Consider the following 22,469-nt stretch of genomic DNA (forward strand, 5'->3'; position numbering starts at 1 on the left):
CCTTTTATTTTTTTTAAAAAATTTACTTATTTTGACAGAATTAAAGGAAGTAAGGGACAAAGGAGAAGAGAGATAAGTAGGTAGGTCTTTCATCCACTGATTGACTCCCAAAGGTTACAACAGCCAATTCTGGGCCAGGCTGAAGCCAGAAGCCAGGAATTTCATTTGGGTCTCCTACATGGTTGCCAGCGGCCCAAACACTTAAGCAATCAACAGTTGTTTTTTCCGGGTCACTAGCAGGGAACTGGATTGAAGTGAAGCAGCTGGGACACAAACTAGCACCCATACGAGATGCTGGCTTCACATGGCAGTGATTTTACCTGTTACATCACAACGCCAGCTGCAAGGTGTATCTGTAACAAGTAACACATAATTGGATTTTTTTCATCCCGTCTTGACAATTTTGTCTGTTAACCAGAATATTTACTGAATTTTCACTGAATATCTTTAAATATTATGTACTTTCCTTTGCTCCCACCTCTTCTTTTTCCTTTCCTTCTTCCTTGCTGTTGTGTACTTTTGGATAAATCAAGGATTTATAACTTTTCCTTGTATATTGTCTTCCTTTCAATCAAGTAACCTAGAGCAATGGTTCATAAGTTATGGATATCTGATCAATAACTTAGGAAAATGACAAAAGCTCTCACTTCCTCTAAAGGAGTTTGACTTCCTAGCAATAAGAAGAGCATTCCCATATCTCTAAAAACATTTAAGGCTGATTTATTTTGATTTGTTATTACTCAAAAAGCAGAAAGAAAAGTCTCAGGTATAAACCTCAAAGTGTAGAGTATTTACTATGGCTCTTTCCTTTTGTGTCACTGCTGAATTCTGGCACTAAAACATGATTTCAACACACAAAATTGGGAATTAGCAAATAACTTAGGTGGACATCATTTACAAAAGGTGTGTTCCCATTTGAGATTCTTGAAGTTCAGGCTCCTCAAAGACCAGCTCTTTAGTAGCTCTAAAGCAGTTTCTGATTCTCTAGTTCAATGATTGTCCCAGGCTGCTACTTCCACACACTGAGGACGGGAAAACACACCAAAAGGAAATTTCCAGAGCTTATCTCAAAATGCTTTCCTTTCCTGTTGTTTTAGTCTTCAATGCACCCTTCTCGACGCTGCTGTTGTTTAAGCATCTGGGTATGTAGGTGTGTGTCTGGAGTTGCGGGGATATTTTATACAGAGGCAGAAGGGTTTGTTTGATGATGGCTATTCTGTTTTATCTATAAGCAGGAGCCCAGAATTCCAGCTTCTTTGGCATACAATTCAGTAATAAAGTCCCAGCAGTGCTGTTTCGTGTTTCCTAATAATGACAACTGTCTGTGTTTAGGTCTTCAGTATCCCTTAAGTTACTAAGTTAAATGATTCTGATTCAACTCACCCACTTCACCTTAAATTTTCAAGTCTATCTGGGTATCAATAGAGATTACCCTTTTAACAGAGAAACGGATTTAGTACCAATACAGCAGAAACCCAAAATTACCACTACCACTAAACACATATAATGCATAGACTTCTTCTGAAGTGATTATGATAGAGCCATTCAATAGGTTAAGGGGGGAGGAGGAAATCATTATTCTATACCTCACTAGCTACTTTACTTTCTATATTGGAAATCTGATTATATGACTTTGATGACCCATTTTTGCAAATAAAAGATGTTTTGTATATTCTATTACTCAACAGTAAATATGAGAATATATGTCTTTATATGTGTACATGGGAGAGTAAGAAGCAAATATGAAGCAAGTGCAAGTAAAGCGACAAACTGAAAGCTAGAGGGAGAGGGTAAGAGGAGCAAGACCAAAAGAGAATATGAATAATAGATGCATGGCTTCAAAATACTCATGGTGTAGGGGAAGAAAAAGTATATAAAAATCATTTCTAAACCTCCAAGAGCATTTTAGTTTTAAGATATGAGATTTAAGGAATTACCTTGTAAAGAAGAGACATTGTTTCCCACTAGGAATCTAATGACCTAGCACAGAAAAACTCTTAAATCACAAAAAAATGCAGCAGACCACCATATAATCTTGTTTCAAGGATGACCACCATTCCAATGACCTCTTTAGAGGTTGTCCAAATGATTATCTTACTGGATTCTGTTGACTCCCTGAAATTTGAAAATCTTTGTTTAAATCATATTAGGAGAGTAATCAGTGGTTTCAGAAACAAATTGATTTCAACAAAATGATGAAATGGGAATGAGCAGTTAAAAATTTAAATTAGTGCAGAGCTTCCCAAAAAAGCACCTTTCAAAAATTTTTTAAAGATTTATTTTTATTGGAAAGGCAGATTTACAGAGAGAAGGAGAGACAGAAAGAGCCTCTGTCCACTAGTTCACTCCTCAAGTGGCCGCAATGGCCAGAGCTGAGTCAGTTTGAAGCCAGGAGCCAGGGAGCTTCTTCTGGGTCTCCCATTTGTGCATAGGATCCCAAGGCTCTGGGCCATCCTCCACTGCATTCCCAGGCCACAAGCAGGGAGTTGGATGGGAAATACAACAGCCAGGACATGAACCACACACATATGGGATCATGCAAGGTGAAGATTTAGCCACTGAGCATCATATCAGGCCCAGCACCTTCCAATTCTTCCTTAGAAACATTTTGCTCTGATTTGTGTATATTTTAAAACGTTATGGACTCAGCATCCCAGCTGTCATATATACTGTAGATAAATTTACAGTATCTTTCAATTCAACCATACAGAACTCTATTGGTATCATACAGTACTCAATGACATTTCAAAATGTTTTTAAAAAATGAAATTACTTTGTTAGTCACAGTGTTGATTGCCAGAGTTGGAGAGGCACTTCCCGAAATAATACACTCCATTCCCAAAGAATCTGAATCTATGCTATATGGAGTTGAGGCCTAAAATACAAGAACAAAACAAATAATTATTAGCTCACACATTCAGCAACTTTAACACAGTCTGAAGGGATTTTAACAATTTCTCTAATACTCAGATTTGTGTTTTACTGTGAAAATTAACCATTAAAATGCCTTCTAATATGATTATATATTTTAGTATGCAAGTAATCTGACATTACAAAGTTTACTAATATGACTACTTTCTAACAATTATTTTAAGTGGTTGAGGGCACAAATTATAAACCTCTGCAGGGCTGATAGTTCCCTAATAGCCATTCTTCCCTTTTTCTTTAGTAACAGAATTCTACGCAGCTACAGATGAGCTATTCCAGATTCATTTGCGTCTAGCTGTGATCTCATGACAGAGGTATGGAAACGGGATACAAGCAGAAGTGATGTGTGAAGCTCCTAGGTCACATCTCAAAAGAAAACATGCTTGGCTTTCATTCTCTTTCCCGTTTATTATAAGCTGTAAAATAGATATGGTCATGGTAGGCATACTTAGCAATTAAGCTGAGGGCAATATCCTCAAAAACGCTGGAAAAAAACAAGATTAAACAAAATCTAGACATATGAGAAACCTTGTGGAACAAAGCTATTCATCTCTGATCCAAAAAAAAATCAGGCATTTAGCTGGGGGAAAACCTCTCTGGCTTAATACTCTCCACTGTAGCTTTACTGCCTTAAGTTATCTGCTAATGCAGCTTTACAATATACTACAAAACAACTTCATACTCATTGTTTATAGAGCCAAAGTGTGTGGCAAAAACAATTCGATTTTCTGCATTTAGAATTTTTAATACATACATTGTAATAATGCATGTTTCTCCTAAGAGACAATTTTTATTGCTTTTAATGAGTTCTCAAAAGTTCAACATCAATGATAAAAGTTAAAGAAGGTAAAGTATAAAATATATACTCATTCTGCTTCTGGCAAAAAATATTTGCTCCATTCACAGTATCAATGGAACACAAAATTTTAACAGATCATATTGAATTGCAAGAGAACAATTTCACTGAGACAATTTTCTGAGATAAATCTATTACTAAGCCCCTGAAGCATGACTTTTCATGCCTTTACCTAAATCAACTTTGAAGTAGAGAGTGGGGATATTGGTTGAGGTGAAAAACTGAAAAGAGCAGAGCCATCCTTGTAAGCTACAACATGGCTGTTCATCACACAGAAGTGTGAGATGAAAATAGAAAGACGTACACAAAAAGACATGGAAAAACTGCAAAGACAACTTTGTCTATGTCTCCATTTTGGTGCTTCCTAACTTATCTCTAACTTAACTTCCATCAACTTAGAACACTGCAAATCTCATACTTTCTTAGTTTACCCTGGTCATCTCAGTCGAGACTAGTGGATCACAAATCGTCACTCTTTCCCATAGGCAGAAACAAGGAATCTTATGTTGCCTAATTTCATGCAAATTATCCAATATTTATATTTGCTTCCTCATCTATAAAAGGAAAACTGCTTCACTTCCTTTAAAGCTGTTAACAATATTATGAAATAATATATTAGAACACTTAGCACACTACTTAAAAATACAATAAATGCCAGCTATTGTGATGCCCATTAGAACAAAAGCCAAAGAGCTGCAGGTGTGAAGGAACACTCCACAGTGACCAGGGAGAAGGAATGCAGATTTAACATAGAAACTGTATTCCCACATATGCATGGATTCAGCTGCCATAAATTTTAGGGCTTTTAATTAGACATACTTTTATATATATATTTCAGTTTGTTTCTATAAAGAAAGTAAAGAACATTCTCATTATATGATCTGATATTTTCAATATAAAGAATACTTGGTAAGTACACTAGTTCTATGTTATTAATAGGCAACAAGCAGTCTAACTAGTAAAACCAGTGAATCTAAGCATCCCAAAATATTTTTGGATGATTATTACCACAGTCATAAACTCAAAGATTTAAGTATCAAGAACTTAATCTGCAAGAACCCATTCAGCTTGTATTTAAGGTACCTCTGGTGGTTCCCTCTTACCCTTGACAAAAGTCCTATAAATTTAAGTTAATTTCAGTATGGCAGAGGGGGAAAACAGCTTCCTTAGGATTCTGAAGGGTGAATAAAATAGGCTGATTGTAAAGAAAAAATTAAAATCTTCCCACTAGTATGTTGGTGAATTTCCTGTTTTGTTGCATTTCTGCCTCAAGGTTGGGCAGCAGATGTGGAGTACAGATAGCTGAAACCACCCTTCTGTCAGAAGGGACTAAGGAACAGAGCCCATGCAAACACAGCAACCTGAACCAGATGGGAACATCACAGGATAGAAAATAAAAGTAAAAAAAAAAAAAAGAACCCATGATTCTGTGAATAAAACACAACATAAAATGGTGGAAAAACAGGTAGCGTTTCCAAAGGCTGTAAGATAACCTCAAAAGATTCAACACATATTTGTGATTTCCAAAAGAAAAGGGCAGAAGATACATGGAACAACGAAAGACTGAAAGCTGGAAATCTGGTGAGACACCAATCTATAAAGCCAAGAGGCTCAGCGAAACACTGTGAGTACAAATTCAAAGAAAAATCACACTTAAGATACATCATAATCAAATTCGTTCCTGTAGAAAAACAAGCACAGCAGTACAGTATCACATATAGGGAAATAGGATTGGAAAATGACTGGATTTCTCAACAAAGAAGTCATGACACCATGAATATCTTAAAAGTGATAAAAGTGCTACCCCTTACCCCCAACAAAAGGTCAATACGGGTTATCCAGCTAATTGAAAATATCCTTCAGAAATGAAGACAAAATAAAGACATAAGATGAAGGAAAACCAAGTGGATTTGTTTGGAGGAAAATATGCAAAGAAAGCTATTTAGGCCAAAGAAAAATTACAACAGAGGGAAAACTTCAGACCTGGAGAAAATTAAAGCAGTGAATATGGTAGGTACTTGGGTAAATACAAGTCTATTGCTTTCTTACAAGCTTCAAAATTAACATATGATTACTGGAGGGGTTTTTACCCTATCATGTGAAATTCACAATGTATGCAGATCTGATACATACTACATGGAGAGTGGCAGAGAGGACCCTGTATGGTTGGAAGACTTCTTCACATTTTAGGAAGGGATACAATTCTAGCTCACAAAAGGTTTGTGTTTTTAAATCTGGCTCATAAAAGGCACTTATTTTGAAAATATGAAAGGAGGTAAACTTTAAAACATAGAGGTGAAATAAAAAAATGTAAACCTAATCTAACCTATCAACAAATAACTTGTTAGTATAAATGCTGCAATAAAAAACAAAAACACATTAAAAAGCAAGATTCAGCTAAATACAGCCTGCCAGAGCCCCAATTTGAAATACATACATTTAATAAGGAAGGAGTTATGAGAGACGGAAAAAAAAGGGGAGACAGAAAAAATGTTTCTGTTTGTAGTAGACACAATTATTTAAATAGGAAATCCCAATGCATCTTTTAACAGCTATTAGAAATAAGATTAAAGGACACAAAATTATAACAGCATAAGCAATAAAAAAATCTATTTATGATAATGTCAAAGATAAAATACTCAAAATTAAATCTAACAGGAAACAACTAAGTCCACAGCACTGAACACTGCAAACCCTGGAAGCAAGTACTTGCATCCCTACCACCTACACAGGTAGGTCCCCTGGGGACCCAGTTGAGTTCTTGTCTTCAGGTGTTGACTTGGCTCAGATTGGGGGGCATTTAGGAGTAAGCCAGTGGATGAAGTATCTTTTTGTCTCCATTTCTCTGCATTTCAAATAAATAACAGACAAAAATGTTTTAAAAAGGAAAAATGAAACGGTCTGACAAAACATTCCAAAAAGGATAGGGAAAGGACTGAAAAAAGAAAAACACATGGCAAACACTGTGAGAACCCACCCATAACCAACCCCTACCTCTCCTCCCCACCCCACCCCAGTCATCTCTATACTGTGCAGGATGACAACATTGTGAGTAACTGCAACTCTCTTCCTCAGGGATCTTTCTGGCAACGAATTAATTTGGCTTCTCTGCAGGGTAATGCAAAGGTGCTGAAAAAGTTAATGTCTCTAGAAAGCGTCATTCAATCAATGAGAGGGAAGAAGTGATTAAAAAAAAAAGTATCCACACATTGCTCCAGAGTTCTAATATGTCCTCCAGTTCCAGGAACTAGCTCAAGATGCTCATAGCAGTGAGTTAATAACATAACACTGAATTAGCTTCTTCCTTGGCCTGCCTCAATGCACCCCTTTTCTAGGATCACCATTTAAATAATTTAACTAATTGTGTTTAATTTTGTCTACTTTTAGAGAATCAAACTTATGGCAGATACCTTTTATCAAAAAAAAAATCTCCTGCAACATAATAGTTTTAAAACTTTGCGGTATTAGAAACCTCTTTATATTATTAATTATTGAAGATTCCCAAGAACTTCTATTTATAGTTATGTTTACGATATGTACCTATTAGCAATTAAAACAGATATTAACCCATTTAAAATAATCATAAATACATCATGTTAACCTAATTCATTTCAAAAGGAGAGAGAAGAAAACAAAAGGGAGAAAGGGAGAGAGAAATATCCAACCAACATCAACGTTGGGTTAGCAAAAGTCGGCAGGCCAGAACTCACTAACGGGCTTTCATGTGGGTGGCAGTGGCCCCAGGACTTGAGCCATCAACTGCTGCCTCCCAGGATATGCATTAGCAGGAGACTGGAAGGCAATATCCAGTGCAAGGCTGTATTAAAACCTAGGTACTTCACTAAGGGATGCAGGAATCAAGCAGAGATTCAACTACTGAGGCAAACACCAGCCCCATATATTCTGACGAAACATAAATTTTTCAAAACAAAATAGTGAAAAAAAGATGGCAGTATTTCATAAATATTTTTAACGGCTCTGATCGTTGACCCTTTCAGAAGAAAGCTGGATTATAATGTCTGCATTCAAACTATTGCAAAACATACACCATGTAGCCTCTAAAAAAATTCATGAGATTTAGTTTTCATTATGAACATGACTTGGATCTCACGTACTCCCTGAAATGGTCTCCTCCACTGAGAATCACTGCTTTTGAGTAACAGTTTTTAGCAAAGAAATTAGAAAATAGCCACGACACAATTTTAAAAAGGGGGGTGGGAAGAACATAATTCTGTGATTATCAACCTAATAAAGGCAGTAATCTGTACTAATAACTTGGAGAACTTCTTCAAACTCTGCTTTTCTTTATTCTAAGCAGCTTCCAATAAACAGTGTGTTTTTTGGTTTAACTGAACAAGTGAGGCAAAATTAAAAATAAAAATAGCCAGAGAATTATTCAACATGAAAACATAAAACCAATACAAGCCAAGGGAAAGTGAAACTTAGAAATCATGAATTCTATGTTCAGCCAAAATGATCTATTAGTTCCTTACACTTTGGTGGGAGTTTTCTTTTTTGCAACTGTCTTTCCTTTTGTTCATTCAATAGGCTTCCTCTGAAACACCGCTTTCTCAAGGAAACTTCTGTTTTATTTTTCTTTGACTCTGAGATTTAAATCTGCCTCTCTGCTACACAGCCACGTAATTCTCAAGACTACCTTTATGGTCACCATGTAACACATCACCTGAATGCTATTCTGAGAATGAATGGACAACTAGTAATTACAAGTACCCTATTTTACCAGTTTATCTTCCTTATTTCAGTTAATCTTGTCTACCACTGTTCTCCAAGACCAGCCCAGTGCAAATGGTGTATTCTCACGTGTTTCAAAAAATTATGACTTTTTAAATATGCAAGTTAATTTGAAAAGGGATTTCACCTAGACAAAGTGAATTGTGTCCCCTTTAAATTCCAATAATTCTCTATCCCATATCTTTGATAACAATCTCTTAGATTTACTAGGCCCTATCTTCTCTAACCAACCCACCACTGTATATAAACCTCATGAGAGCAGAGAATGACTGCTCTTCACTGCTGTTTGCCCAGGACTCAGAACAGTGTCTGCTCATAGTAAATTCACACTCACTGAATACTGTCTTCTCTACCTCACCCCAATGATCCCCACTTGAAAGACAAGCCATAAACCCACGAGAGCATAATTTCATATGAACACCATTTCTTGCCTCTACACACAATATAAAATTATGTATCGTAAGTATCATAATGGCTGGGGAACACATTATATACAGAAAAAAGAGCTATCAAACTGATAACAAGTAATATTTAGAAACCATGCTGATTTTTCTACAGAACTCTCATTCATGTAGCATATATTGCTAACCTAGGTCATCACTACTGCAAACTCCATCTACTCAGCATCTTCCTCATATGATCTTTCTCAATACTACACATTATCAAATCAGTATGACATTCTTGATCCTATGTGTTTCGTCTTTCCATCCAAATCCTTCTACTACTAAATATTCATACTCTAGCAGAAGCACTTCACCACAGTTCAAACTATTCTTCAATACAACCAAGCATAATCTTTACTTAAAAGTCCATCATGTGTGATGTTTTCTCCCTTGAAATATTATTACTTCCTCCACAAAAGTCACTTATGGGGTCAGCATCGTGGCAGAGGTTAAAGCCTCTGCCTGCCAACACCAGCATCCCATACCGATGTCAACTCATGTCCCATCTTCTCTTCTGGCCCAGTTCCCTAATGATCTGGAAAAAGTAGCCCAAGAAGGCCCAAGTGCTTGAGCCCCTTGCCACCATCAGAGAAGACCTGAAGGCCCTGGCTTCTGGCGATAAAGGATCTCTGTTTATCACTCTCTGTAATTCTGGTTTTCAGACAAATAAATAAACTCTAAACAGAACAAAACACACTTTCATATACTTCTGCCTTAAAATTCTGAGTCTCACCAACTCTTCCGAGGAGCAGGCCTTCCCAGAAAACAGTCACTTTATTATCACCTAGTGTAACAAATTGACACTTTCTATGTCATCTTTGACCATATTACTTAATTCAACATGTTTGTATTAAATGTAAAGAATTCTTTTATTCATAGATTATACATACATAAAAAGTAATGATTCTGTTGCAGCCTTTTATCAAAAACACTAGTGACAGAACAATGTAACTTAGTATAATCATCTATCATTATTACAAAATTATAATTTCTACTTTCTTACTACAGTTGAGGATACCAAAGCATAAGAAATCGGGACCTGGCACAATGGCTAAATTCTCATCTTAGAAGCGCCAGCATTTCACATGAGTGACGGTTCATGTACCAGCTGCTCCACTTCCCATTCAACTCCCTGCTTGTGGCCTGGGAAAGCAGTAGAGCATGGGTCAAAGCTTTGGGACCTGCACCCAAATAGGAGACCTGGAAGAGGCTCCTGGATTCAATTCGGCTCAGGTCTGGCCACTGCAGCCATTCAGGGAATGAACCAGTAGACAGAAGATCTTTCTCTCTGTGTCTCCTTCTCTCAGTGAATTTTATCTGCCTTTCTAATAAAAACAAATAAGCCCTTAAAAAATAAAGTACAAGAAATTGAAGAACTTATCAAAAGGCACAAGAACTAGTCAACTGCAGACAGAAGAGAAACGTGAGACTTCTACTAGGAGTTCATCATCTTCCACTTTGATTTAAATAGTTTGAATATTCTGAAAATACTTAAAACTGCATTCAATATTTTTTAGGCCTTCAGGACCATATCATGATGAAGAAGAAATGCTAAGGTTAAGAGAAGGAAATAAAGAAAATTAAAAAAAATTCAAAAAATAGGGAAAAACAGTAATTCTATAACAACAGAAGAGAACACTTGCCTTAAATTTATGGAAACTAAGGCAATAGTGATGTGGTCCAAAGAAATGAGTTAAGAATGACCTGACTTATGGGTCCAGACTGTGGTATAACACGTTGGGCCTCCATCTGCAGTGCTGGCATCTCATGTGGGCACTGGTTTGAATTTTCACGGCTTCCTTTCTGATCCAGCTTCCTGCTGGTGTGCCTGAAAAGGCAGCAGAGGATGTCCAAGTGCTTGGGCCCCTGCACCCACATGAAGGAAGCTCCTGACCAGCCAACAGCCAGCAGTTGTGGCCACTGGGTAATGAATCAGCAGATGGAGGATCTCTGTCTCCATCTCTAACTCTATATTTCAAATACAAATTAAAAAAAAGAGTAAGAATAATCTGAGATAATTTTCAGGCTTTATTTTCCACTGGGGACATGCTGTCATATTTTAAAAGAACACTTCTTTCTAGCAATTTTCTAGAAGTCCTTTCTCTTTGTATCAAAAACTCACTTCTCTATCAAAATTTTTAAAAACACACAGGAAATATTTTGTCTTGTATATACAACTCCAATATTTATATAAGGAGAAAGGAATTATAGAATTCAAATAAACTTTTAGGAACGTACATTCAATGTCCACATTTAACAGTCTATCCTTTAAAAGTTGTCAATTAATGGGTCGTGTCTGGTTTTTGAAAAAAACTTCATGTTCAGAACCATTTCTTTCTGACTGCCATAGACATTTCCTTAGCTAAAACCCAGTGGGCACTAAAAATATAAACTCAATTTTAACAAAAACACTACACACACATAACCTGTCATCCACCTTCTAAAAAAAGAACCCTCCAAAAAAGCTGACACAACAGTTTACCAAGGTAGGAAATGACATTTTTCTTTCAGAATATTTTTCAAATATCTGATTATACACACTCTATTTACAGCTTATCTCTTTCTATCCACAGTGTTAATCAATAAACAGATCAAGCCAAAATAAATACCAGTACTACCAAACAAAAGGCTCTGGTACAAGATGGATATTATAAGAAATGTTTATAATTAACACTTGACATGAAAACAAAGAAGCAGAAAATGTATCAAGAATGAATATAGAAAACATTTCCAAAATGTACATTCAAAAACACAAGATTATAAAACTAAATTCCCTTTTTTCCATTATTAACTGACAGTATACTCTCGGGGGGGGGGAGGGAAGAACCTCTTAGTAATAAACAGAGATTGCTCCAACAACTATGACACACACTTAACAGAATTAAAGGCAGGCTTAATGTTCAGAAAGAATGTTCAGCTGTCAACTCAACAAACAATTCCAGCTACCAAAAATAATTTAAGTTCCAGGAATTTCAAAAGAGAATAAAATACAGATGATCACAATTCCTCAGCCATTCAAATACTCTGTCCATGCTTCCAAGTTGCCTGATAAGGCTAGGGGTTAAAAAAAAGTGGGGGAGCGGGATTACCCTCTTCCCTCAAATTCTGGCAACAGATATAAATGTTTTATGCTCCTATTTCTGCACACAGTCTACTTGCTAAGTTGGCTTTAAAAGCAGAACCAGAAGGGTAGAAGTTGAGATCCCTTCTCTCTCAATCCAATACATAAAGAGCTTAACATCTCACCTATCTTTCCTTTTTTAAAGATTTATTTATTTTTATTGGAAAGTCAAATTTATACAGAAAAGAAGAGACAGAGAGAAAGATCTTCCATCTGCTTGATTCACTCCCCAGATATCCACAAAGGCTGGAGCTGAGCTGATCCAAAGGCAGGGCCAGGAGCTTGTTCTGGGTCTCTCATTCAGTTGCAGGATCCCAAGGCTTTGGGCCATCCTCCATTGCTTTCCCAGGCCACAAGCAGGGAGCTCGATAGGAAGTGGAGCAACCAGGACATGACGACTATGTCATCTACACTAAAATTTTAACTTTTTATCCTTTGGTTTGTGTAGTCAAATACAGTTCTGACCTAAGAGTTTACCTTTACTTCTATCTAACTTGATACATAGCTTACTGAAGTCCCTCTGCTGACTCCACAAAGCTGCCTAAGCCTAATTACTGCTATACATCAGTTGCCGTCATCCCAATTTAAAACTAGCTAGAAAAATGCTCATCTTTGAGGCTCAAAATTTTTATCACTTTTCCAGGAAAGGGCACAGAATATATTTACTGGACCAAATGTTTACTTGGTTTACTTCACCTTATCCTAGAGGTAGTGGGTTATTCTGTGTACATTTATTAACATCTATTAAAGGCTGTGAAATATTTTAACATTAGAAGTATACTCTTTGTGCTCTTACAGATGTTAGAGAAGGAGATAAATACAGAAACAAATTTCTATAAAATGTGAGTAATATTATAAAAGAGTGTCAGGATATCTCTGCAAGAACACAAATGAAAAAGGAAGGGCTTCATAGTGTAGCTCTTTTTGAAATGGGTCCTGAAGAACAGGGTAGTACTGACGTGTGTTTTCAGCTGACATAGAGAATATATAAATGATAGAGAAAGCTCAAGCGTAAATTTAAGATTTGATGGCAGCCTAAGTGCTGACTACTTAGGATTCCAATCATAGCTCCCTTTCTCTTTACATCATTCTTTGACAATATTAATCAAAAAGCCAGTCACAAGATTAAAAACACATGGGTAGATTTTATGTACAAAGTGACCATTAAATGGATAAAGCAGAAAGACAATGAGGAAATTCAATGTAAGCAAACAGACTATACACAACGGAAAGAAAAAGGCTGTGGTATATAAAACTATCCTCAATACTGAAAAATAAAGAAGGAATATCAAATTAGAATACAGGAGACTGGACTCAAATCTCAGATAATAACTATGCCCCAATTATAGCAAAACTTTTATTTAATTCCTTAATTCCCCATCTCATCCAAAGAGTTTAAATAATAACTGAAAAGTATTCTGAAAGACACAAAATGCTATCCAAGTAATGTTAATTTAATTATGGTTATAGATGCTAAATTGGTAAAGAAATTTAAACATGTGTTGTTCTGATACATAACCCACTATTCTAAATTCATGGAAGAAACAGCCCTTACCCGTTCTACAGACCGTGCCCTTTTCTTTGGCCGAGTGGGCAGTGCATCTTCCTTCGGATTGGTGTCAATTGCCCAATAGGATCCCTTAAAAGTAAAGAAAATAAATGATTAACAGTACATTATAGCAGCTCTGTAACTTAAAATGGATTTTCTCATCCTTGATTCTAAAAGCAAACATCTGCAATTAAATAATGGAAAATTAATGTAAAGAGAAATATCAATCTCAAACCAAGCAAAATTTAATTGAGATAAAATCATCTGCAATTACAGAATTAAGGAGAAAAAAATAAGTTAAAGAGCTCAAATGCAAAAACTTCTGCCACAGCAATTAACATGAGCAAACAGTGAACCAAATACATATTAATTCTTAATTGAATATTCAGTGAGATATTTGTATCATATGACAATAAAGAATGAAAATTTTATAAAGATGCTGCATTTTCTATATCTGGGACCTCAAAAATCTACATGATAAATAAATTTATGAAGATAAATTGCTTGAACACATCTTTAACACATTTTATACTAGGATAAAAAGAAACTATGAACTGTGTATAAATTTTGCTTACTCTATCATAACTGATTTATTCTCTCTTACTTTTGATACAGGATCTCACATCATTCATTCAGAACTACGTATTTAGGGGCCAACTTTGGTACAGCAGTTGGGATGCCCACATCCCATTTCGCAGTGCCTAGGCAAGGATTCCTGGTTCCATTTCTGATCTAGCTTCCCACAAAAGCTCAGCCTGGGAGGCGGCAGAGGTTGGGTCAAGTACTTAAGTCTTTGCCACCTATATGGAAGACTGGGATTGATGTTTTGGCTCCTGGTTTCTGCCTTGCCAGTCCTAGGTACTGCAGGCATTTGCAGGAGTGGATCAGTAGATGAAACACCGTGCTTTCGCTCTCTTGCTCTGCCTCTCAAAAATAAACAGCAAAAGACAGAACAGGTCAATCATTCATCTCAGCTATATGTTGGCAGCGAAATACTGGGCAAACGGAGACTTTATGATGGACCATATCAATCAGTGGACGACCTCATCAAGCGAAACTGGCAGCGATTCGCAACTGGAGAACTATTAAAACCACTTGAGCAAATATCTCAGAGCATGCCCCACATCCGGGACTTGGGGTGGGCGGGAAACCGGGTGGGGCTTCTCCCTCAATATCCCCCTTTACCTCAGATACATGATGGAAACAATATGGACATAATAGTATTACCCACTTCCCTATCCCCCTGAACATTTTTTTTGTTTGTTCTTTAACCATAATTAACTATGTAAAGATTGTCAACAACAATACAATAAAATAGATTAAAAATAAATAAATAAACAGCAAAAATTATTTATTTTCTTAATATATTGAGTACCTACTGTATTCCAGACACTAAGAAATTCTAACTGCCTCAAAAGCACAAATCATGTAAGTTGCACAGCTTACACTAAGATCAAGAGACCTAAGTTTAAGAAGTAACAAAGTTATGAGAGTCAGAACCAGAAAAAAATCTGGATTTTTTTTCCTTTTAAAATATTCTTTATTTCACAGAGTTACAGTGAGAGAGAACAGAAAATAGACAGAAAGAGGTATCTCCCAACCACTGTTTCACTTCCCAAATGGCTAAAATGGCAGGGGCTGGGCTAGGCAGAAGCCACAGGAACAGCAGCACAGGTACCAGGGCCATCTTCTGCTGCTTTCCCAGGCACAGTAGCAGGGAACTATATTAAAATAGAGCAGCTCAGATTAGACCTGGCATTCATACATGGGATGCCGATGTCATACCCAGGAGCTTAATCTACTCTGCCAGGATGCTGACCCTATGGTCTTGATTTGTAACTACTTGAAAAATCTCCAGACACACATGCATGCGTGCGCGCACACACACACACAGAGAAAGGGGTGCAAGAGAAAGGAATACAATATACAGTTTTTGGCCCTACAATAAATCTCAGTGGTTCTATTCCTACACAATCTTTGCCTGTCCTGCGAAACAGAGTTCTAATATACCCATCTTCACATTTCAAACACAATGTGAACGGCTGGTTATGACTTCTTGAACAACCCGCCTTGTTTCTCACATTTATGACTGCCCTACATGCTATTCTTATCATTTGCAGGTAACTACCGTAAAAACAACCAATTCATATTTTGCTTTTAAGAACCAAGACATCGAACAGAATGGGATAAAAAAGTATTCACAACACACCCATCTGACCAAGGATTAACATCTCAAGTATACCAGCAACTTAAAAAACTCAGTAATAGTCTATCCAGTTGAGAAATGGTCTAACGATCAATAGAGTTCTCAAAAGTAATACAAGTGGCAAATAATACATACAAAAAAAAATGCTCAACACCATTTGCCAATAGGGAAATGCAAATCAGAACAACAATAAGGTATCACATTACCCCTGGTAGAATGGCCAAAATCCAAAACAAAGAGAATGACAAATGCTGGTGAAGATATGTAGAAAAGGGAATATTTACACACTTCCTGGTGAAAATGTAAATTAGCACAGCCACTGTGGAAAACAGTATGAAGATTTCTTTTAAAGACTAGAAACAGACTTGTCATATGGTCCAGTAATCATACTACTGGGTATATATCCAAAGGACCTGAACACAAAGGACCTACACCCCCATGTTTACAGCAGTACTGTCTGAAATAGCCAAAATTTAGAATCAACAAAGGTGTCCATCGACAGATCACTGGATAAAGAAACCATGGCATATATAAATAATGGAATATTATTCAACTATAAAAATAATGAAATTCTACCATTTATACCAAAATGGACTCCTCTGGATAACATCATATTGAGTGAAATAAGCCAGACTCAGAAAAACAAACACCACATATCCTCCCTCATATGTGAGAGCCAAACAGTATAAAAACAAAGAAATGTCTGTGTATAAGTATCACTGTAAATGCAGTTTTGTAAAACTTTTACATCTTTTGTCAACAATTGGTTAAGAATGTTATACCACTATAGTCTTAATGACATGTGATTAGTCATTTTTCTATTTAATCACTATTTACAGCCATATTACTATAAGTATTTCTAATAAAGTAAGGTCTTTTTGCTTTCTATTTGATAAGCTTTTCTTAAAAAAAAAGATTTATTTATTTTTATTGGAAAGTGAGATATACAGAGAGGAGGAGAGACAGAGAGGAAGATCCTCCGTCCGATGGTTCACTCCCCAAGTAACCGCAATGGCTGGAGCTGAGCCAATCTGAGCTCTTCCTCCAGGTCTCCCACGTGGGTGCAGGGTCCCAAGGCTTTGGAACGTCCTGCACTGCTTTCCCAGGCCACAAACAGGGAGCTGGATGGGAAGCAGGGATGCAGGGATAAGAACTGGTGCCCATATAGGATTCCGGTGCGTGCAAGGCGAGGACTTTAACCACTATGCTATCACACCAGGTCCTTGATTAGCTTCTTATTCAGTAACATATTAAGCCTTCTGCTTTAGTAAGAATCTAAAATACACTATCTCAAAGGTTAAGAAAAAACAGAAAAGTAGAAGGAAAAATAAAAGGGAAGAGGAAAGGAAGGGAAGAAGAGAATGTCACTGTATTCTTAGAATTGTGTCTACAAATTACAATGTAACTTTTAAATACTAACTACATATTAAAAAAAAAAGAAAACTAAACGGAAGAAGAGAATGCAAGGAAAATTGTCTAAAATTTTCCTTGTGTGTGTATTAACCCGGAAACCATTCAATTTCCAAAATTTAGAATAGAATTTTAATAAAGCATTTCAATAAAACTCTAAAATGCTTTGTGACTGTTCTTCCACACAAACTACAATTGGCTTTGGTCTATCAGGCAGAGACTGAAAATAAAGAGTGACAACTTTAAGAGGGTAAAAATCTGTTCACATGCTGAGTACTATGCATTAAATACTCAGGAAACCCCACACACCCATAAGTGAAATAGTGATGGTTAAAATGATCCACAGAAGAAGCTGCTGACCTCTTCCACCAGGGCCTCTGAGGAATCGGGTTTCATCTGTGAAAGTGACTGTTTCACGTTTTGTGGAACCACCACACTAGTTTCCACAGTGGCTACACACTATTGTGCATTCCTACCAGCAATGTATAAAAGTTTTGATTTATCTATATCCCCACATTTATTATTATTTAGAAAAACTAATGATATACATCCTAATAAATGTTTAGTGGTATGTCTCATTATGCTTTTGACTTGTGAAGAAAAAATTTGAGGCTCTGGGCCTGGCGCGATAGAGTAAGAATCTGAGGTCCTCGCCTTGCACACCTGGGATCCCATATGGGCACTGGTTCTAATCCCTGCAGCCCTGCTTCCCATCCAGCTCTCTGCTTGTGGCCTGGGAGAGCTGTCGAGGACGGCCCAAAGCTTTGGGACCCTGCACCCACGTGGGAGAGACCTAGAAGAAGCTCCTGACCCCTGACTTCGGATTGGCTCAGCTCCAGCCATGGATGCCGCTTGGGGAGTGAACCATCGAACGGAGGATCTTCCTGTCTCTCCTCCTCTCTGTATCTCACTTCCCAATAAAAACAAATCTTTTTTAAAAAAAATTGAGCCTCTTTGATCCAAATCTGTTACTTAAACTCACTGCACTGAGTGCTGATTCATGTTCTGGATGTTCCACTTGCCATCCAGTTCCCTATTTATGGCCTGGGAAACCAGTGGAGGAGGGTCCAAAGCCTGGGGACCCTGCACCCATGTGGGAGGCTTGAAGAAGCTCCTGGCCTTGGACTGGCTCAGTTTCAGCCATTACGGCCACTTGGGGAGTGAAGCAGTGGATGGAAGATCTTTCTCCCTCTCTGTAAATCTAACTTTCCAATAAAAATAAATAAATCTTAAAAAAAAAAAAAAGAAAGAAAAGAAAAAGATACAAACTACAGGGCTTCCACAGATGTCTTTAATCAAACTAAAGAAATTCCTTTAAAAATTTATTTTCTGTTGCAACATTTGCCAGAAACTAAGTCATAAACAGAACAGTTGGGAATTGAACTAAGGACTCTGCCATGAAAGTGAGTCTCGAGCAGTAATTTAAGCGCTGTGCACCATGTCTGCTGCAAGGAAATTCCTTGAATCGTATTTTGCTGAATGCTACCTCTGTCAAATTTTTTTTATGCCTTAGGCGATTTGTCAGCTTTCTTCTACTCACCACGTGAGTTACTCTCGACTGGATTTCCAATTTTAACCTGCACAACATCCCTGCAACAAACTTCATTTGATCATGATGCCTTCCAGTATTTATCTACCAATGAATTAAACTTGTTAATTATTGGCTAAACATGTCTGGGTCTACAGTCATGAAGAATATTGGTCAATAGTTTTCTTCTCAATTCCCTGATTTTGGTATCAAAGTCATGCTAACCTCATGAAATCGTTGGAAGCTGCATTTTTCCCCATTTTTTTTTTTAAGATTTATTTTATTTGAAAGAGTTACAACAGAGGAGACAGAGAGGGAGATCTTCCATCTGCTGTTTCGCCACACTAGCCCTCTCCACTACTTTCAATGAGTTTTGGTGCTGCTGTTTGGAGGGGAGGGCAGGGGTAATGTTTCAGCTTCTGGTTTCACTGGTTTCTGTTTACTTTGTGTTTCACTGATACCTTTACTATTTTTCCTTCTTCTTCCTTCTTTGTACTTATTTTAGATTCATTTTGCTGTTACTTTGCTTAACTTCTTACGGCCATGCTTAAGCAGCTGATTTCATACCTTCCTTATCCGTCTAACAAAGTATTTAAAGCTATACGCTTCTTCTAAAGCCTTGCTTTAGCTGTATCTCACAAACGAAAGCAGTGTGTCTGCACTACAGCAAGCAGTATTTTTCACAATAACCAGGAAACCTAAACACCTATCAGCTGGATGAACAAATAAACAACTGTATTACATCAATACACTGGAATACAACTGAAGATAAAGCAGAATGAAGTAATATTTCATGTTATGATATGGGTGACACTGAAAACCCTGCGTGAAGTGAAAGAAGCCAAATACAACAGGTCACATATTTGTAATTATTAATAACTACATGTCAAAAATAGAGCAAATTCAGAGGCACAGAAAATAAAACACTGGCTACAAGAAACTGGGCCTGAGGGTGGCAGGGATAACTGTTACTGGACACAGGCTTTGGTTTTGGAGTGATGATGTGTAGATCAGACAGTGGTGATGACTGCAGAACTTACAAATATACTGAAATTACTGAGATGGATGTTTTAAAAGTAATTTTATGGTATGTAAGTTCTATCTCAACAGAGAAAGATTTTTGAATTACAGGAAAACAAGCTATCAAAGAGCTCCAATACAAGGTATATCTAGAAAGCCAGTCATCTGCCCCAAGGCGGCCTGTGAATGTCTAGAAGGAGTATAAATCTCCCAACTTCTGATTCCTGGCATTCCTATATATCATCCTTTTAGAACTTTTGATAAAGTTCTAAAACAGTCATTAAAATCAGAGAAAGGTAAATGAATTTACCTACTTACATAACTCCAAAAATTCTTCCAAATTAAAACTTTATGTGGGGCCCAGCATGATAGCGCAGTGGTTAAAGTCCTGAAACCCCTGGTTTCGGATTGGCTCAGCTTCAGCCACTGCAGCTGCTTGGGGAGTGAACCATCAGATGGAAGACCTTCCTGTCTCTCCTCTTCTCTGTACATCTGCCTTTCCAATAAAAAAAATGAATAAACCTTTTTTTAAAGAAGACTTTATGTGAATTACTGTCAAAAAGTGAACTAAGCTGTCCTCTTTTCTGACTTAGTGGACCCCCCAAAAAAGGCTGAAAAGAAGTAACTATTTTTTTCTGAAGACCAAACTTCATTTAAAATAGCAAGAAAAATAATTTCCCACTAAAAGCTGGCTATTCTGTTAGAAAAAGGCAAGCATTCTGATGATAAATATTTATTATGCATCTAGTAAGTATTAAACACTATGCTAGGCACCATGGGGGCATCAAATGCCATAAGCCCAATCCCATCAACACAAAATTGCAAACTGAGTGGAACAGATTAACATATAGACGGTTACATCATTCAAGAGCTATACGAGTTGAATGCTTACACAGAAGTAAAACAGAATAGAGCATTAATTCAGAAAGACTGAATATGAAAAAGATACAAGGCTGTCTCCTTAGATGCATACTGCAAGATAAGCAAGGTGGAAAAGGAGACTGTTTTGCATATAGCAATGAGTACAGTAAAATTATGAAGACATAAAATTGCATCATAAATACATGAAACAACAGAATATAATCTGAACATAAAATTTAGAGGAAAAAGCTAGGCACTGGAGTGAAACTAGGGCAACAGAAGTGACAGTGCATTTTTAATTGTGTGAAATAACTAAAGGCAGAAATGTAGAAGATGGAAAGAAAGTAAGTAGAGACAGAGCAATAGTGACTAGTTTAAAGTAACAAAGAAGCTAAAGTTACTATTAGTTTAAGTAATTCCTAATTTCTTTCAACTACTTGGCTTTCATATGAAAATCCAGAATCTTAAAAGCTCAATGACAATGAAAGCAATCAGAATCATGAGGCTCTTACATACAGGAATAAGACTGTACCTTAAAAAATAAAGATTTATTTTTATTACAAAGTCAGATATACAGAGAAGAGGAGAGACAGAGAGGAAGATCTTCCATCTGATGAGTCACTCCCCAAGTGACTGTAAAGGCTGGAGCTGAGCCGATCTGAAGCCAGGATTCCAGAGCCTCTTCGTGGTCTCCCATGTGGGTGCAGGAAGCATGGAGGTAAACAACCCAGAAGAGGCTTTGGAGAGTGACCCACATGCATACATTTGGCTCGGGTTGGGGCAGACCAGGCTGAGTCAGCTCGCGTCATCCACTGGCAAGTCCGAGCGCTGGAACTGTGTGGGGGTCTGGCCAGGTTCGGTTGCGATAAAAACAGTACACAACACAAAATGCCAAGCTGAAGTGACCTGTGCCACTAGGGAATGCAGCACCCAACCAGCACACCTCCCACTGGTTTAAGTGAAGGACGAGTGTGTGATGGGCAGAGCCGGGAAGGGCTGCAGTACTCATTGGTTCCAATGGAGGTCGGGGCTGAGAATAGAACCAACCCAGGGGTTACGACCACCAGCTGATCGGGGTGATGGACTGTGGCAGGCACTGTGCTTACTAGTACATGTAGGAGCCTGGTCGGGGAACACCTCAAAATTTCTTTGGGGATTCCCTTGATCAAAACGGAGAAATGAGAACTTTAACCAAGAAAAGATGGAAGATGGAGTAGATTAATCAACTACCTCAGCTATATGTTGGCAGCGAAATACTGGACAAGGGGAAACTCTATGATGGACTATGTCAATCAGTGGACTCTCCACCAGCCTCATCGTACCTGGATTGTTGCTAATGATATGTTGGAGCTTCTAATTGATCGGGATGACACTCTGCTGGCTCTACCTTCAAACCTGAGAGGGCCTCCCTAAGAGGCCGTTGAACTTGACTGGACAATAGGATGCTAGACTCTGTGTATGGTATATGCTTGCAATGAGGGAATCCAAACGGAACTTGAGCTGTGGTTATGCATCAAGATGAAGGAATCCACCATGGGGGGAGGGTTTGGGTTGAAGTGGGGAGAATCCCAGTACCTATGAAATTGTGTCATGTAATACAATGTAATTAATGAATAAATGAGTAGGAAAAAAAATAGAGCAAACAGAGTTCGGTTATCTATTTTATCAACATTAATGTGTGTAAATGAAACACAGGAAGAAAAAAGCAAACATACCAATAATCATATTAGCTGTTCTAATTAGAAGGTAGAGCTTGTTACACAACTTAAAAAGAGTCAAGGCTACACACTATTTA

General features: G+C 37.4%; 1 protein-coding gene across 3 annotated transcripts in view; it reads right to left on the reverse strand.

Annotated features, from left to right (window-relative positions):
• Positions 1–22,469, reverse strand: part of FOXJ3 (forkhead box J3) — a 134,272-nt gene that overhangs the window by 33,837 nt on the left and 77,966 nt on the right. For 2 of the 3 annotated variants that reach the window (XM_058679716.1, XM_058679710.1), the window contains exons 5-6: positions 13,656–13,739; positions 2,774–2,875 (exon numbers count right to left, since the gene is read on the reverse strand). In XM_058679716.1, coding sequence (XP_058535699.1) covers positions 2,774–2,875; positions 13,656–13,739 — 186 coding nt within the window. The remainder of the gene's footprint in view (positions 1–2,773; positions 2,876–13,655; positions 13,740–22,469) is intronic. The other variant, XM_058679720.1, reaches the window with a different exon arrangement.

Source organism: Ochotona princeps, chromosome 2 (genome assembly GCF_030435755.1).
Source record: "Ochotona princeps isolate mOchPri1 chromosome 2, mOchPri1.hap1, whole genome shotgun sequence".
NCBI classification, from domain to species: domain Eukaryota; kingdom Metazoa; phylum Chordata; class Mammalia; order Lagomorpha; family Ochotonidae; genus Ochotona; species Ochotona princeps.